The sequence below is a fragment of the Carassius auratus genome, chromosome 31, assembly GCF_003368295.1.
Source record: "Carassius auratus strain Wakin chromosome 31, ASM336829v1, whole genome shotgun sequence".
NCBI lineage: Eukaryota > Metazoa > Chordata > Actinopteri > Cypriniformes > Cyprinidae > Carassius > Carassius auratus.
Genome location: NC_039273.1, coordinates 19821707 through 19840246, shown reverse-complemented (window position 1 = coordinate 19840246; position 18540 = coordinate 19821707). Strand labels below are relative to the sequence as shown.

The following is an 18540-nucleotide window of genomic DNA, read 5'->3' as shown; positions in this document are numbered from 1 at the left end:
CAGGAAAAAATAAATGCAAATAGAAGTTTTTACATCTTACACATATATATAAAATTTAATCAATAAGAGGTAGGTCTATATTGCTCGGGGCCCGGTTCCCCGATAACGCTCACTCTTAGCGTGCTAAGAAGACCTCGAAAGATATATCTTACCAAAGTTAAGTTCCTAAGTGTGTTCCCCAAAGTGTCCCTTAGGAAGCTTCTTAGCACGCTGCCTCTTACGTATGACGTTACAAGAGCGCTGTCCAAAGTGAGGGTGCTGAATGAGTTTGGTATCGATCGCTCATGTATCGATTTTCCACTTCACGCGAAGGTGCAATACAGCGTTAAGAAAGACAACACGTTCTATGCAAATGAAACACTCCTAAATTTATTATGGTAACATTTTTTTAAACATATTTTAAGTTATCAGTAGAATATAGACTATAAATTTAATTATCAAATGGTCAGTATGCTAATATGTTCACACTAGCCTATATGTTGTGACGGTTAGACGAACCGGGTATCCCTCGCTAATCATCCACCCTCTTTATCCCGTTGTGCCACTTGTGCCGCTTCTTGACATGGGTTTAACGACTAATAAAAATTATATAATACACTTTTATATTAATGGTAAGGTACTTTACAATCAAAATTGATTGGCAAACAGCTGCAGTTACTTCTGTTTAATGCGGTATTGATTGCAATTGGTTTATGTTTTAAATAAAAAATCTCTCTGTTGCAAAAAAAATAAAAAAAATAAAATAAAAATAATAATAAAAAAATAGATAAAAAAATAACGTAGCGCTGGGCTTCAGGGCTTAAAGCAAAATTCCGCCACGTTTGCCTGGCAAGCGCAGGTCTGAGAAGGTCCAGTAGCTCCATAATGAGTTGTCTTGGGAGGCGAATATTTATTTTAATATAGCCACGTCAGGCAAAATGTCAGAAGGGCTTAAGGTTTGCCGAATAAAAAAATTGACATGGACAAAACGTCTCCGCGTCCGGCTCCGTCTTTGATTCAAGGACATGGATCGCTGCTATGGTCGCTTACTGGACACAACCCCATTTATAGATCTTAGCCATTTAGAGCCAAATTGTTTGCCAGATTTTAATTATCAAAAAATTGATTGCCAATTTGCTTTAATTACATTACGAAAAAGCCTAGGCCAATTACCACCAATTAGTTCTGATACCGGGTCAATATCACTGCAGGGTGCCTTTTGGTGTCATGAAAATAAATAACTCATTTGCCATGATAACTCAACATACAAATGACTATGAAAGGTGTGTTATATTAGGCTAAGTTGTTTTATTCATAACAGAAGCATTACTTTGCTCTTTAGATACATTTTCAATATTTTCTTTAGTTTTGTATGAGAGGATGTATGTTGTTTTGCTATGTCCCAGTCACTGCTCATTAAATTCGAATAAGAGTAAAATAGTCAAGTAAAAAAATGTTATATTACATTTTATAGAAACATCTGCTGTAGATAATAGTTGTAATAATAATAAAAAAAATATCAATGTGATTGAGAATGTAATTATATATATATTTTAAAGTTGAATAAATTTTTCATTGTCACATTTTGTCATGCTTTTTGTGTTCTGCTTTATGTGTCCACTCCGTCTTGGGCTCGTCCACCCTGTCATCTTGTTTTTTTTTTAAATTATATTTAAAATAATAATTTAATCATACCTATATAATCCATTGTGCTAGGTGTGGGGGCAATAACATGCAAACAAAAAAAACTGCATCCAAATACTCAAATATTTATCCAAATAAGAAAAAATACATGTGCAAATTGTATGAGTTTCTTTAAAAAAAAACATTGTTTACATAAAATCTTTTATGTATTTATAATTTGAAAGCAAACAAATAACCCTGTTTAGGAAAGGGACATCATACCTTTCAGAAAGTATAATTTGTATCTTAATAGTGCACTGAAAACATACTTAACTGTATATTATATGTCCACGACAGGGTGGACATATCAATGCTTTATACTCTAAAAAATGGCCCATAATTAAAAAAAAAAAAACATTGTGGGAGCTCAGATATTATATTTATTATAGTATTTGAGTGTCTACTATTATGACATGACATAAAGTCATGCTTTTGTCATGCTTTTTGTGTTCTGCTTTATGTGTCCACTCCGTCTTGGGCTCGTCCACCCTGTCATCTTGTTTTTTTTTAAATTATATTTAAAATAATAATTTAATCATACCTATATAATCCATTGTGCTAGGTGTGGGGGCAATAACATGCAAACAAAAAAAACTGCATCCAAATACTCAAATATTTATCCAAATAAGAAAAAATACATGTGCAAATTGTATGAGTTTCTTTAAAAAAAAACATTGTTTACATAAAATCTTTTATGTATTTATAATTTGAAAGCAAACAAATAACCCTGTTTAGGAAAGGGACATCATACCTTTCAGAAAGTATAATTTGTATCTTAATAGTGCACTGAAAACACACTTAACTGTATATTATATGTCCACGACAGGGTGGACATATCAATGCTTTATACTCTAAAAAATGGCCCATAATTAAAAAAAAAAAAACATTGTGGGAGCTCAGATATTATATTTATTATAGTATTTGAGTGTCTACTATTATGACATGACATAAAGTGAATGGTAAATTAAAATCAAAATGTGTGAGTATTGTGAGGGTTGAAAGGCACTCTATGGTGATTTTGACCCTACCACATAAAGTCAACTTCATAAATAGGCCTGTATCCATTGAGAACATAATTTATTACAAGTCTTAAAAAATAACATAAAATCATTGTTGAGCCCCAACATTGTCAACATACCATAGTTTGACTTGAACTTCGCTGTGCTGATTTCTCAAGACTGCTGTACAGTAGAATCTTGAGCTCAAACAACGCTAAGAGAGAGCTTACGAATGGTCCAGACCAACCTTACGAAAGTGTGACTTAGCGTACGAACGTGTTGGGAATCGTGCCACAAGGTTAGGAGTGAAGTTAATGAATAGGTTAAGAACTACTTAGCGATAAGAACGTTTTGGGGAACCGGGCCCAGATTATTGTATGTTAACAAAAAAGTGAGGTCTGGAATTTGAACAGCTCGTGTGGAATTTTGTAAGATGTACCACTACAGTATACAGTAAGGTATTTTTGTGAGTAATGAACGATCTGTATGTATTTATTTATTTATTTATTTATTTATTTATTTATTTATTTATTTATCGATCGCTTGAAGTGATGAACGACCCTTTTTGCTTCCAGGATGTGATGTAGTCTTCACTTCCTGTCTAAGTGTGTGTCGTCGTGCAAACATGGCTGCCTCCGGTTGCAGAGGCGTGAGGTCGATTTTATGGAAGTATGGGAGCTGCGCGAAGAATTTGTATGTGTCCCGATCAAAGATGGTCCCGCAGGTGAAATGCCTTCTTATTTTTGCTCCGGCACAGAGCCGTTTTTGCGACTACTCAGTAGTGTTCGGTAGTGTAGCTGCCGAGAGTATCATGTCCTTGTAACAGTATAGTGCTTTTGGAGTCTGTATAAAGTATGTTACGTTAGATTGACAAGATGAAGTGCTATCTTCCCGTTTCATTGCAGATATGTTCCGTTAATAACCTGCACTATTTGAACGGTTTATATTGTGTATTTACGCAATACAGAGTGTCCTGACATGATGTCCTCTGTCCAAGCCAGCTAGTAACGTAGATAACACAGATGCATTTTAATTCAGAATATGAAGCAAGAGTATAATCATTACTTTTATTTAAAAAAGTAATTTTAATAGAATACATTTTTTACTGTTTTTGATTATTTCTTCTATACTTTTTATTTATATTTCATATGAGATTGTTTACCAAAGTTGCTTGTCAGTGACAGATATTGATTCTTATATGTTGTTTCTATTTTGTCTTAATTCCAGCTGCCACTCAGACAGATTTCTGTGGCATCTTCTTTATGGAAGAAGAACCTGGCAGCAGCAGGTCCTCAGAAATTCACACAGGAGTTCATCGACAAACAGCTGGAGGAGTTTGAAGTTGGCAAACGACATTTGGCTAACATGATGGGAGAAGACCCAGAGACATTCACACAAGAGGATATTGATGTGAGTTACATTTGTATTATATTCTGTTCTATTCTATTCTATTTTCAGTCTTATTCTGAATATTTTTCTATATTTATTTATCTATCTATCTATCTATCTATCTATCTATCTATCTATCTATCTATCTATATAAAGGGCTGCAATAAACAATTATTTTGATAATTTATTAACACTTATTACAATGATTATTTAAATAATCAAAGTAGGCTTTGTTCTGTTATTCTGCTTTGACAATTAAATAAAATACTATTTATTACTATTTATTATACTATTTATAATAAAATGTATTACTAACTAATAAATAAAAAAGGTAATAACTTCAGGTTTTAAGTGAATGTCAAATGTCAAACCATTATATCACTATTGCGCAATTTCAATATATATATTTTATTATATATATTTTTTTTTTTAACCATGCAAATAAATATATTTGGCACACAAGATGAATTAACTGTATGAAGAAGTTGAAAAGTCTCCTATTGTAATTCATATATGGAACAAAATAAAGTGCTGCTAAGAGATTTATTTTCCATACATGATTTTATTCTCAACATTAGCTCTCTTAAATATCCTTATAGTGTTATAGTTATCAAACAATCCTGAGCTAGATCAAGCTTTAATCTATGTAAACCAAACTATCACTATAATGTCATGATTTTGGTAACAGTTTATTTAAAGGTTGCCTTGTTACATGTTATATTTACTTACTATCATAATAACAATTAATTATGCATAATTGCATGCAAGTAAACCTTAAATAAACGCTAATCCTAACCCTTACCATATAGTAAGTACATGTAATTAATTAATATTACTCCATACTTAAATGCATAATTACTCCTTAAAGTAAAGTGTAACCATGAATTTTATTTTTATTTTTTTTTATTATTGTTGTATATACTATTCCATTATTAGTTGCTCCACACCAGACAGAAAGTCAAGTTAATGAGATTGACACTCTGAGACTATTTTTTTTTTCTTTCTACTTGTTTAATATTGTAAAGCTGCGTGCTTGAAATCAATCTGTTGTATAGAGCCCTATATAAATAAACATGACATTACTGGAGTGCCAGTTGCAGAGCTGGTGCAAACTAATCCACATCGCTTTGATCCGATGCTTTCTTAACTGTGCTTTTCTCACTGCTGTCATTTTTGTTGTGTGTTTATTTCATTATTGAGAGGAAACACAGATATTCGTTGACAATTTTTCATGGTGTTGGTACTGCAGAAAGGCTGGTAACGTTGTTGTTTTAAAAAATGTAAGCATCAACTTGGTACCAAAAGTACCAATACTTTTTACGACACTAATGATAAGTAAATAAAAGTGTGAATAATTTCTAAATACTATTGTTCATTAAGATTTTGTTATTATTTTTAACCTGTCTGTATCTTCTATAATTACACAGCAAAGTTAATATTCTAGAATAGTGTTTCTCTACCTTTTTGACTCCAAGCCCTCCCTGTCCACAGCAATATTCAAAGGCCAACTAGTCCTAGTTTTGTTTTTTTGAAACTTCTTATAATCTACAGGAACTCATAGAAAAAAGTAACTAATATAATTATAATGAAAATAATAACATTTCAAGTTTTTAGAGCCAAATGTTATTCATTTCCCCACACTTTTAAAGAATACATTTACAAGAATCTTAGTCATTTATGATTTACTGGATGAGAATTTCTATATACTATGTTTATTCCTTATAAAATGATGTTTTAAGATCTTCCCAATTAACATGACTTTTCCAATTATTGAAATCTGTGAGAGCTTCTTCAACTACTTTTTGTAAATTTAAAGAAGAAAATAAATATCTTTTATCTCATTTAGTTAGTTTAGCTTATTTTATTGTTTTGTCAATCTGAGGGCCTAAGCTCCATTAGGATACATTTTTCTTTGGTGCCTCTCTTTTGGTTTCCTTACATGTCTCAAAATAAGGAAGGACGATTGGAAAACTTGAAATACAAAGACTGATACAATCTATATCATTGTGACCCCTCTGAGATAAAAGTTAAGTCATCAGCTGGTGTCACAGCGAAGCTTCTTGGACCTGCTTAAAAATTGGCATACATTTACAAACAGCATTTATGTCCAATATAATAAATGGCCCTAATTGTTTTATCCAACTAATTTGGTCCAGTCTCTCGATTCTTAGCATTAATTCCCCAATCTCTGTCACCATTAATAAATTGAGTCCTCAGAGTAAGTGTGGCTAAAAGAAGCGGACACCTACCGTCCCTCTGGGTAAGGGGTGGAAAATGGCTGTGACTGTAGGGCACAGAGCAAGTACAGGATGGGGCATCTGTGTCGGAGCTGGCACTGGCGTGTCTGCCAAGCGCTTCAGCCGACATGACGTTCCCGTGAATGCACTGAAGGTGTGAAACAGCTGCACAGCAAGCGCTGCCAGGAGGAAGTAATTAATACAGACGGCAAGCCTCACCTGCCTTCTCCCGCTGTCTTTCGTCTACTCGCACACGCATTGCATTTGCACCCGTCAGGTGGGCTCTGACGTTCACAGAGTCCATGCAGCTGAAAATTGGGAAGAAATTTGCAGAGTTTTTGACAATTCCAACTTGAGCGAACGTTTAAAGGAGAGTGTCTCGAAGCACAGGTTCAGACGTTTTGGAAAATAGTGCAAGTTATGTGATTTGCGTTTATGTAGCGTATTATTGGAGCTTGGCAGTGTGGCAACTTATTTCTATTGATAATATCAGGTTGGGGATACTGGAAAATATTTCATTTTGTGTTCCACAAATACAAAGAAAATATACTGATTTCAGGCAACAACCAAGTAGACTATTTTAGGTGAACTATTTCTTAAACAAACATTTATTTATTTAAAGTCTCTAATGCTCACCAAGGCTGCAGTTATTTAAGCAAATACAATATTAAAAAAAAAAATCATAATAAAATAGAAATTGAAAAATTGTGAACTTACCACAATTTAAAATGTGTTTTCTATTTTAATGCGTTTAATGGATTTTTGCTGCTTTGGTGCTTAAGAAGCATTTTATTTATATTATCAATGCTGAAAACAGTTGTGCTGCTTTCATGAAAACTGATTTTTTTCTGAATGTATAGAAAGTTTTGATTTTTTTTGTATGTGTGAACTTCCTTTAATGGTACAGTATTTAAGGGTCAGAGAGAGAGTGCAAATGATCATGTAAAATTGGATTATGACTAAAAAAAGAAACTACAAAAGCAACCGAAACAATGCTACATAAGGAATGGGATGGCAAGATCAATATGGGTTCATGTATGTCCTTATGACCTAAGAAGGTCAGACACTTTTACATTTTCAGTGCTACATTTTTCATGGCACATGAAGCAAGTGGTCAGATGTCTCCAAAAAAAAAAAAAAAAACCTGTTTTGAGGGAGTGTGAGTACCAAGTTTGCTTGCCCAGATTGGCCTTGTGTGAAGTTCAAGCAGCAGAGGTTTCTAGAACACTATGACGAGGCTAAACCTCCCTGAGGGAGTTGGGCCATATTGTTTTTCAAGGTATGAACAGGTGCTGCCTTCATCTGTCACTGCATCCTGCACCGTTCTGTCCGTTCTCCTCTTTGTGTTGCTTTATTTCCCTCACCCTCTGGTTTTGATGGCCCAATACATGAATGTCGGTTCGCTTAGAGTGCATCTGCCATCACCTCACTTTTTTTCTTTTTCTTTTTTCTGTCTCTTTATCCTGAAAACAGGGTGAAAGGCCCAAATGTGGCCATTCTGATTGTCTCATATTATGTAAATGAAAGTTTTATGCCCTGCTGAATGCTGTCACTGGAATCATTTGGGTCTTTATGAGAGTTGCATAGAGAGACGTCTGGGGTGCACAATAAATATAACATACTTTATTGTCATACTGTTGCATATAATTTAAGAATTTAAAGTGTAATGTTTACTAAGTGACAAGATTATTTGCCATTTAAATGGAGAAATAAATAAAAAAGTGTGCAATCTGATTTGTTTGTTTTTTTATAGAGGAGTATTGCATATCTCTTCCCCTCTGGACTCTTTGAGAAACGAGCAAGACCTGTTATGAAGGTGAGATTTCATCCAAAGGTTTATTTTTTTATTTTGATAATTTATTAGACAGTCAACATATTTATGTTCCTTTGTTTTTGTTTTAGCACCCAGAGGAAATATTCCCAAAACAGACAGGTATGTAAAAGCCTTTTAACTCTTTCTGTGCTCTTTGACACTGAATGTAAGCATGCTGTTATCTGGTAATGAACTTTGTGTGCCCTGTTCTCTCTTTTAGCTATCCAGTGGGATGCAGAAGGACGCCCTTTTCACTTTCTGTTCTACACAGGGAAACAGTCCTACTATTCTCTCTTGCACGTAAGTTCATGCTCATGTTAAATGCTTACATTCATCAGGCAAAACCAGAGTGTTCTAGATGATATATGAATAATAGTTGTTTATATACAATAGGTACCATATGGATTGCGGGATAGTTTATTTGTTAGTATTGGTCTATATTTAATACATGATTTAGAAGCATGCTCATTTCAGTTTTTACATTTAATTTCAAGATTTTAGTCTAATTTTAAAAACACTAATAATTGACTTAATAACACTGTTAAACATGTGAAGTGACATTCAGCCAAGTATGGTGACCCATACTCAGAATTTGTGCTCTGCCTTTAACCCATCCGAAATGCACACACACAGAGCAGTGAACACACACACACACTGTGAGCACACACCCGGAGCAGTGGGCAGCCATTTATGCTGCGGCGCCCGGGGAGCAGTTGGGGGTTCGATGCCTTGCTCAAGGGCACCTAAGTCGTGGTATTGAAGGTGGAGAGAGAACTGTACATGCACTCCCCCCACCCACAATTCCGTCCAGCTCGAGACTAGAACCCACAACCCTTCGATTGGGAGTCCAACCCTCTAACCATTAGGCCACGACTGTTAAATGTAGACTAGCAAATCTTCAAATTAAATTCCATTTTTCATCTTGTGTGTAATAATCAAAGCTTAATTTTCTTTAAGTTGAGGCATCTTGGGATTTAGTATAGAATTTTAATACAGTATCAGTCATTTAGTGGCTGTTAATATTTATTTTTAATAGTTTATCAAAGGATGTATCACAAATCTGGTGGCTGAAGATTAATTTTTAGTTTTTGGAAGGCCAGATCCATTGACCAAATGGTGAAATTTTATTAGCGCTTCTCTGATGGCACATTTTAATTGTATCAGTGTCTATTTCATGCACACAACTTAAGCCCTATTCGGATAGGACTAGTTTTCTAAACTACGTTTGAGTTTCGATTCTTACCAACTGACGTCTGTGATTTTCATGTACCAATTCGGACGGGACTAACATCTCTGTGTTTATTACGAGGTGGGAGGGTTTGTTTTGTGCATCTGGGCGTCACAGAGATCACGCACTCTGTATGCATGCATTGCATTCATTCAGAATGATTGCCACTAGTATTATTACACAATAAATACTAAATGGCTAGTATAGCAAAACCATGTTAATGTGTGGTTCCTTTAGTTTAACTTGGTTTCCTTTTTTTTTTTTTTATTAAATAATTTAAAATATTATGTAACTGAGTACATAAATGAACGTGAGTAATCTTACCTGATGCTGATATTACAATAGCCGGTATTAACAGTTTACTTGATCTTGCTCTTAATTTTATTGTTTTTATTATTTTTTTTATGATTATTTCTTTGCCGGAAAGCAAATATATCAAACATGCGCGCGGTAAGAGCATCTTCAGGAATTCAGGTTGGCCAAAACATACAAGGAAACGCGTTGTGAAAAAAAATATCACCGGCAATCACAGACATTCGCATTCAGACGGGATTAGTTTTCACAGAGGATCACTGAGTTTGCTGAAAAACAGTAGATAATTTGCTCTGGAATTATCACAGAGGTTGTGTGAGAAAAACACAGACGTGGAAGATTCGGACGGATTAAAATCACCAAGTATGTCTGTGAAACGCAGATTTCTCTAACGACCCCCTGTAAAACTAGTCCCATCCGAATAGGGCTTTAGATAAGCTATAGCAGGTACTCATGCCACTCAGTGGATGCTAGGGGATGAGTTAAAATATTGATTTGATTTTGATGAACCGATATCTTTTAGTATATGCTGTTTTGAGTCTGAACAAAACTTCATCTTTATTTGCAGTGCAACTATCATCCAATATTCTCAATTTTGTGATTTGTTACTTTTGATATGAAACAAACCCTGAGATCGGTCAAGCTTATACCAAATTCAAACAATAAATGTAATTTTGATACTTTTAAAGATGGCTTGAAAAATCATTGTAGCCCCCTCAGTTTAAGCTGTTAATTTCTTTCCCTTTACTACTAGTTATAGCCCAAAATAAACATTAATAAACATCAGAAGGTATTTTGACAGAACCAGTACAGCTCACTAAATTGTATCATGTCTAATATAATAGCACAATCAGTGTATCTGCCATGAAAAGATGTCAAAAAAGTCTCTAGAAAAAAAAGAAAAGAAAAAAACTTCTAGAGAGGAGCATTTTGCTAAATATATGCACTATATTACATATTCATTACATTTGAACCGTTTTCTTTATTATTTAATGTATGTCTGAATAAGTCTGTCATGAACATGTGTTTTATTACTTCCACTGTTTAAATGAAATTGGAGAAATCTGCTATATGTGCTGTGATCTGCTATACAGGGTTTGAAATAAAACTAGATTTAAATAATTTTCATAATTAAAGTTGTGTTTAAGTTCAATTAAAAAAAATGTAAAACAAGTTTTGTTTCAGTAAAACAAAATGTATCTGTATAAGCCATAATTGTATATTTGTTGAAGTGGTTTGGGGAGAGATCCTGCTTTGTCTGCTCTGTGATTGAAGGAAGGGAGGGGCACAGACAGAGTATAGGTGGGGGCTAGAGGAGGGGCGCAGACAGAGAGACCTGGGTAGGGAGGCTGCCACTCAAACAGGACCTGGATGGGGTGATGGGGGAACAGCCCCTCTTCTCAGAGACAGGCTTTGTTTGACATTTTACACTTAGGCCTGGTTTCACAAACATGATTTGGATTAAGCCAGGATTAGGCTATAGTTCAATAAGCATTTGAGTAGTTTTTATAAATGTACCTAAAAAAGACTGGTGTGCATCTTGAGACAAAACAATAGCACTGACATATTTTTAGATTTATCAGTGCAAGTTTTCTTAAATGGAACTGCTCAGACATGCATTTTAGTTTGGGACTAAGCTTAAGCCTTGTCTGTGGAACCTGGGGTTAGTGTGCTAAATCATGAAACAGAACGGTTGGTGTTCAAATAAACCAATATAAACAGGAGATTGGAATGATTATGGTTAATGCAAATGACAGGAAGAGCGAGGAATGAGAGTTAGGAGGATGAGTGTGACAGAGCTCTTTCTCCTCCTTAAATCCCGTTTACAACAGGGAGCATCACACACTTCACTAGCCACGCCAGGGCTTTGTGATATTAGGTGTGTGTGTGTGCACGCGCTGTTTTTTGTGTGTAGGTGTGTGTGCCCATCAGCCTCAGGGGTTTTACTGTGATGGGAAGAGCCCCTGAGAGCCTCCTGCGTTAACCGCCTCTTTGTCACCACGGTTAATTCCTTTTCAAAGTTTGTTTGTTTTAGCTTATTTTTCCCTTAACTACCATTCGTCTATAAACTCGACCTTGGGCTAAGACGTCTCTCAGTAGCAGTTAGGAGTGTGTGTGCGCGAGTTGTCTAATGCGCTATTGTCCTCGGTGCGTCCGAGCCCCTCATCCTCCCCTTTGCCCTGCAGTGGCTGGGACCCCTGCTGCTAATTTAAATAGGTATGTCAAATCTGCCGGCGTGCACCGGCTCTCTCATCCAGCTTCGAATCATACGGAGGTGCTCCGCGTTCAGAAACCCTGCAGTGTGCAGAAAATAATGTACAACTGCAGATGGGAATCTTTTTCCAGCATGAGCTAAAGGAAATAAAATGCAAACTCACTAAGATACACAGGCAGTAAATATGGACATTTAAAGAAAGAGCCCGTCACCTTTTTCATAGAGTTATAGCTGATTGTTTATATTTGAATGTGCCTGTGCGACATTTGGACAAGCTTAAAAAACATTGTATTTTATTGCATAATTTGAGCTAAACAAGCATGCTTTATGAAACAGTTGTTGTCAGATTTATTACATAATTTGAAATATATGGTTTAAACTTAGTTTTGACAGTCTTTCCCATTAGCTGCCTGTGTGTGTTACCAAGATGGCCACAGAATGGACTTAGACTTAAAGACAAAGATAAAACATCTGACATTTTATACATAAACCAACAATTATTTATATATATATATATAAAAAAAATAAAAAAAAACAGGCACATGACATTAGTTCGCGTCCTGCTTTTTGCTGTAGGCCCTTCAACTTTAATCTTGACTTGTTTTGATAATACTGTATTTTCTACTTAACCTTCAACAAAAATCCAATGTGGGAGGAGTTAGTCTGTACAATTTACCCATGATTTGTTGAATACAAGGAGCCTCGGCCAACCAAAAGGCTACATTGAAAGTTCATATCCAAAGCTCAGCCGAGGAGCCTCTCTCCCCTCCTCAAGGCATTTGAATTTTTCTGGATTCGTTATGCCGCTGTGATCACAAACGTGAAACGTGCATTCCCCCACTTTTTTTACTTCTCCCTCCCCCCTTTCTTTTCTATTACTCCTCCTTTTTTGTGCTGAAAATTGGTTTTTGCCCGATGTTTGCTTTTTTGGTGAGTAGAGGTGGATTATATGCACTCTATCAGGACCGAATTAAACAAACAGCTGTGGGATAATTGAGGGGGAAATGATTTCTCGCACAGGCGTGAGGAAGGTGCCGACGTGAGCTGCATGCCAGCGCCAGGGCCCCGCGTCAGACCCCTGCTCCGCACCGCTCCAGCACCACCACGCCTGACGGGCACTACAGGCTCACGGGCGCGATGCCAATTTAGACAAGTGTGCCCGAGGATGCCATCCTGCTCCGCATGGCAGATTCTCCTGTCAGGAGGACGTGCGAGTGTGTGCGTGTGTGTTAGAAAGGAAAGAGAAAGTGCGGGGGGTTACGGCCCAAGTGCTCCCCAATTCAATTTTCCCTCCACACACACACACAATTAAATCCAGCCAGAGCTGAAGAGAGCGAGACAGATGAGATCTGCCTTCATAATAGAGACTGTGTGTGTGTCTGTGTGTATCTGTGTGAGCGTGTGCATCAGGGGGATTTTCAAATCCCTGCTTTTGCTTGACTGCATCTTTTCTTTTGAGGGATTCCTGAATATCTATGAAGAATACCTCGTCCTTCATTCGGTGTATTATTCATTGACTTATAAGTCAACAGAGACCAAAGATTCTTTCTTTCCCTTTTAGTAGTAATTCTGTTTTTGGTATTGAAACCGATCCTTTTTCCATTCCTGTCGTTCTAGGATGTCTATGAGAAGATTCTCGCAATAGAAAGACACCAGGACAAGATGAGAAATAAAGGCCTCTTCGCATCAGATACCAAACAAATGTGAGCGTTATGCATTTAGCAAATGCTTTTGTCTGAAGTGACATACAAAAGGAGATCAAAAGCAGAGCCAGAATGTGTTCAGAATATTCACGGCCAATCTAGAAAATAAACCCTTTTTAAATGATCTTTTCTCCGTAAAAGTGGTGAGTTTAATGGATAAACTGTTTGTTTCCTCTCAGATTGCTGACTGGGAGCAGGTGGCTGTTAAAAGAGGAAATCGAGGAGAATCTGGTAGAGAACATTTCGGATCAAGATGTAAGAACTAATAATTGTGATAATGTGTAATTCAGGATGGAAACACAAGAGGGCGCTGTTGGCAAACTAAGCGAGTTCTCTTATTTTGTGCAGTACCTGCGGTTGATCCAGCTGATGGAGAAGTTGTTGTCCATGCCTTACTGCTCTCTGGAGGAGGAGTTCATACTGAAGTTCCGGAAACAGCTGGAGGTTCAGTCCAGTAAATACCAGATCCCTGCCCTGCAGTACGACCCACAAGGAGTCGCTTTCAGCGTTGCAGATGGTGCGAGACTGACATTTCGAATAAACAGGCTGATTAAATGTTATCAGGATGAAAAAAATATAATGATAATAATTTGTGAATATGCCGATAAGCATCATAAATGTAATCCACGCACCTTTTTCTGAAGTCTGCTGATGTGTTCTGTAGCCAAAACCTTCATTTTTCATATGTAGCGTATAGGCCTGATAATTCTGCATCTGTGATTATTCGCGTTAACTGTAGTTATTTTGCACTTAAAATTCCAATGATTGCCATCCAAATGATGGAATCTTTAAGTAAATAGAAAAGCACTTTGGTCTTATATTGCATACGATGAGTGCCCAAAATTGAGTGAAGGACAAAAATATATCACTGTTGTGAATTAACTACTCGCAAGACAAACGTTGTTCAATTATTGTAATATCCTGGTGGGCTTAGTACTAAAAACCATTGTGAATTGAAAGTGTGATGAAGTAATATTTTGGTTTTAATATTATTATTATTGTCTTTTACACCCATTTTTTCACAATCATTAGTGTTATGTTAGTATTTTTGGATATACTGTTACAGTATTTATTAATATTTTCACTGAGCTTTTATTTTTATTCATGGCTTTTGTCATGTTAGGTTGTTTATACTTTTTTTGTTTTACCAATTTGAGTACTTAAAAAAATCAGTTAGTTAACATTTTTTTTTAGTTTCCAAGTTTATTAATATTAATATTTTATTTTATTTCTGCTTTATTTCAAATATTTCTTTATAATAATTTTAATTTCAACACTGGTACAACACCACATTTATTTGTATGACATTATAGTTAAATTAGTATAATTGAGATGCTACTTTAGTTTATTTCTTTTTTTCTTTGTAGTTTTAGCCTTTTTTTATTTTAAGTTTTAATAATTTTGTAGTGTTTTGGTATTTAATTTTTTGATTAAAGTTCAGTACCTCAAGTTGAACAAAATTAATTAAAATAAGCAATTTTCCTTAAAAAAAAAAAAAAAAAAAAATATATATATATATATATATATATATATATATATATATATATATATGTATGTATGTATGTATGTATGTATGTGTATATGTATGTATGTATGTGTATATATATGTATGTATGTGTATATATATATATATATATATATATATATATATATATATATATATATATATATATATATATACACACATACAACATACATATATATATATATATATATGTATATATATATATGTATATATATATATATATATGTGTATATATATATATATATATATATATATATATATATATATATATATATAATATGTATATGCGTTCCTGTAAGTAAGATCAGAGAGTTCTCAGAGAGGTCTCTGCCTTGTCTCCCTCTTCTGGCCTTCTCCCCTGAAACTGTGTTTCTTCTGTGCACACTCACTTAATTCCCACATCACTCTTAACTTTTCTCCTTCTCTCTCCTTCCCACAGGCAGAAGGAAGACTGCCAAAGCCAGTATCACCCTCAGAGACAGTGGCTCTGGGAACATCACGATCAATGGCAGAAACTACCTCCACTACTTTCCTGTACTACAAAACAGGTGTGCACGAGGGTTGCCTCCGTTATGCATCGCATCTTTGTGGAAAGATCCTTTTAGCATATCAAAAGCTTGGATAGTTGTTTTTACTCTAGTTAATATGCCACAAACGAGAGCCACACCAAAAAAATGTTCAAATCCAGCATCTGTGGTCCAGCATGCGTGGTGAGTGTGTTGGGTTTTTCTAATGTGGTTGAAAAGTTAATTACACAGATGAGTGAGCCGGAGACTTGGCGCTGTCAGCATGCGGCTGGCTGCCCGCCCTTATCACTCCGTCCGCTTCACACAGGCCTAATTGGAGCAGAAGGGGAGTGTTGCTCTGTGTCAGCACTGGGGGCCATCCCCACCAGCGAGCACACACATACTAAAGCACACAGTTGAATCGCATCCTCTCAATAGTTCTTACAGTGCTGGGATTATCACTTTGTCTACATATGATGATACAGTCCTCAAAGGGAGATTTGCAGGTGTGTCATTCATACAGATGTTGAAACGGGTTCTTAATTCTTTCCCTCTCTCTCTCTCTCTGTCAGGGAGCAGCTGATGTTTCCTCTGCTCTTTGTGGGCATGATGGGCCGGTTTGACATTGAAGGCAGTGTGGAGGGCAGTGGTCACTCTGCTCAGGCTGGGGCTCTGCGCCTGGCCATCTCAAGGGCACTGCTCAGCTTTGTGTCGGAGGGAGAAGTTGAAAAGATGAGGCAAGGTGTGTGACAACAAGCCTAAAGCATTAAACTGATATATATGTGTATGCATATTCAGATATATTCTCATCTGCAATTTACTTGCAGCTTCTTTTATGTGGTAGTTATGCTGGGTTATTTCATGTGTACTTCATGTTGAATACAGTGGAAAATAATTTTGTCAAAAGACTGAAAATGGACGGAAAACACATTAGTGATTTGTGTCATTTAGTGTGTAATATTTTTCTAATTTTTTATATTTATTCTAAATAATAGTTGGAAATTATGCAGCTATAAAGTTTCTGAAAAAAAAAAAAAAAGAAAAAAAAAAAAATATTCTTTTCAATTATTTTTTCATTAAATTGATCAAGAATGACAGTAAAGACTTCTTTATAACTTTCTGTTCATAATTGAATCTTGAAAAATTATAATAGAATATAGAATTAGAATCTTATAAAAATTAAGCCATATCAATGTCAGGATGAATGCTGATTTGAAAGATACATACACTTGAGCATGGAGGGCATACAGCCTTCATCCGAACGCTTGTAAAACAGACAAAGCTACTGAAAATGGGCAGTTGACAGGGTCTTGGCCTTTCGAAGTGCTCTATCTTAGAGGCTCTCTACCCATCACGAGCATGAAAAGAGCGCAAGAACGACTCAATTTGTGAATGCCACGGCTGCCATGTTGTCCATGTGAACGAGAACATGCTTGTGATGGACCTAAGTATAGAAACACTTAAGAGTCAGGTGAACTGCTCCAATCACCAGGCAGGTCATCAGATACCTTTTCTCCATGTCGGTGCAGGCACAGAATGTCGGACGACTATTGCACAAGGCTGCTGTTGTAAAAGGCCATGATCCCCCAGAGGGCCAGCACTTCTACGCGTTTGGGAGTCACTAAGATGAGTGTTGAGCTAAAGTGTGGAGCCTGTGCAGGAACACACGCTTTCAACCATAGTGGAAGTGGTCGCATGTGAAGCAGTGCTAATGTGCCAGATAACTTTACAGTGCAAATAGAGAGAAAGTATTCTGATAGGCTACAGCCCAGTATCTCCTCTATTCCATCTTGTCACACTGCACAGTGGAAAAACCATAGCACAAAGAGATCCAGTGATGGTGTCTGCAATAGAAACAGTGAGAAGAGTAAAATAGTGCATAGGCTTTGTCAATCCGACTATAACATTATGCAGCACGTTCCTCATTCCAGGAACGGATGGTATTTTGGCCACAAGTTCTCTGGTTTTGCAGCTGGCTCAGGCTTTATGCAATAGTTGAAAGCTGGGCTAGACACTTTACATGCAGTAGCATGGAGCTATGCTAGCTGTAACGCCAGCCAATCTATTGGTCAGTGTAAGCAACATTACAAATCCAAAATCTCAATCCATTCTCCATAAGAAACGCGTAAGGGGATCAGCAAAAACCGATTCCATAATCCTATTTGGGGATGAATCAACGGCGAAGACTTGTGCATTTATAATGGAGAAAGATTCTGATGAAATGCTGCTCAGTGCCGCTTACATTGGGTGCTTTCCCACCATATTGGGCAGAACGCATGCTATTATTTCAGAAATTAGTACCGGTAGTCATTTTAGTAATTAAGTTTGGAATTGAGTTTATAAAATATCGATATGATATTTACCAACTTTACCAACTATAGTGTGTTTATTTGTTTGTTTTCCTCTATTTTTCTTGGTAATATTTGAGTTTAACTCGTATTACTAACATTGGCAGGCATATTAGTCTGCACTTCAATGCACAGGTCCAATATTTTGATGTTTAGGGTCTTTTTTTAGTATTTATTTATTTGGCTTTTCTTCGGTATAACAGCATGTCACAGATGCTGTTCATCTGTCATCATCTGTTTTCTCTGGCTACCCAAACAGCTGGCCTGCTGACCGCGGACCCCAGGATCAGGGAGAGGAAGAAACCAGGACAGGAGGGAGCGCGGAAGAAGTTCACTTGGAAAAAGCGCTGAACAGGAAAGGATCAAAACAGCAGGAACTTCTCTCTCTCACTGGACTATTGGATTATTCTGCAGACACTCATACCCATAAACCAGCCCTACTGCATCAAACCAGCTTGCATCAGACTATTGGTTGGTGGCACTGGACATTTGTGAGCAGAGAGGAAATTATGATTTTTCGGAGATTTAATTATTGTGCAAATTAAAGCTGTATTGAAAATGTTAATATAAACATCTTTCAATAAACGTTTGGTTTTTCATAAGT

The 18540-nt window shown here is 36.2% G+C and overlaps 1 protein-coding gene across 1 annotated transcript; it reads left to right on the top strand.

Moving 5' to 3' along the window:
* The first annotated feature begins 3236 nt into the window (after nt 1–3236).
* Nucleotides 3237–18540, top strand: LOC113050758 (28S ribosomal protein S9, mitochondrial). The gene is made up of 11 exons (XM_026214036.1): nt 3237–3384; nt 3888–4070; nt 8040–8102; nt 8189–8219; nt 8320–8399; nt 13472–13557; nt 13737–13812; nt 13906–14074; nt 15522–15630; nt 16161–16330; nt 18196–18540. Exons 1-11 carry the CDS (start codon nt 3286–3288, stop codon nt 18285–18287), a joined length of 1158 nt encoding a protein of 385 aa, XP_026069821.1. The 5' UTR covers nt 3237–3285; the 3' UTR covers nt 18288–18540.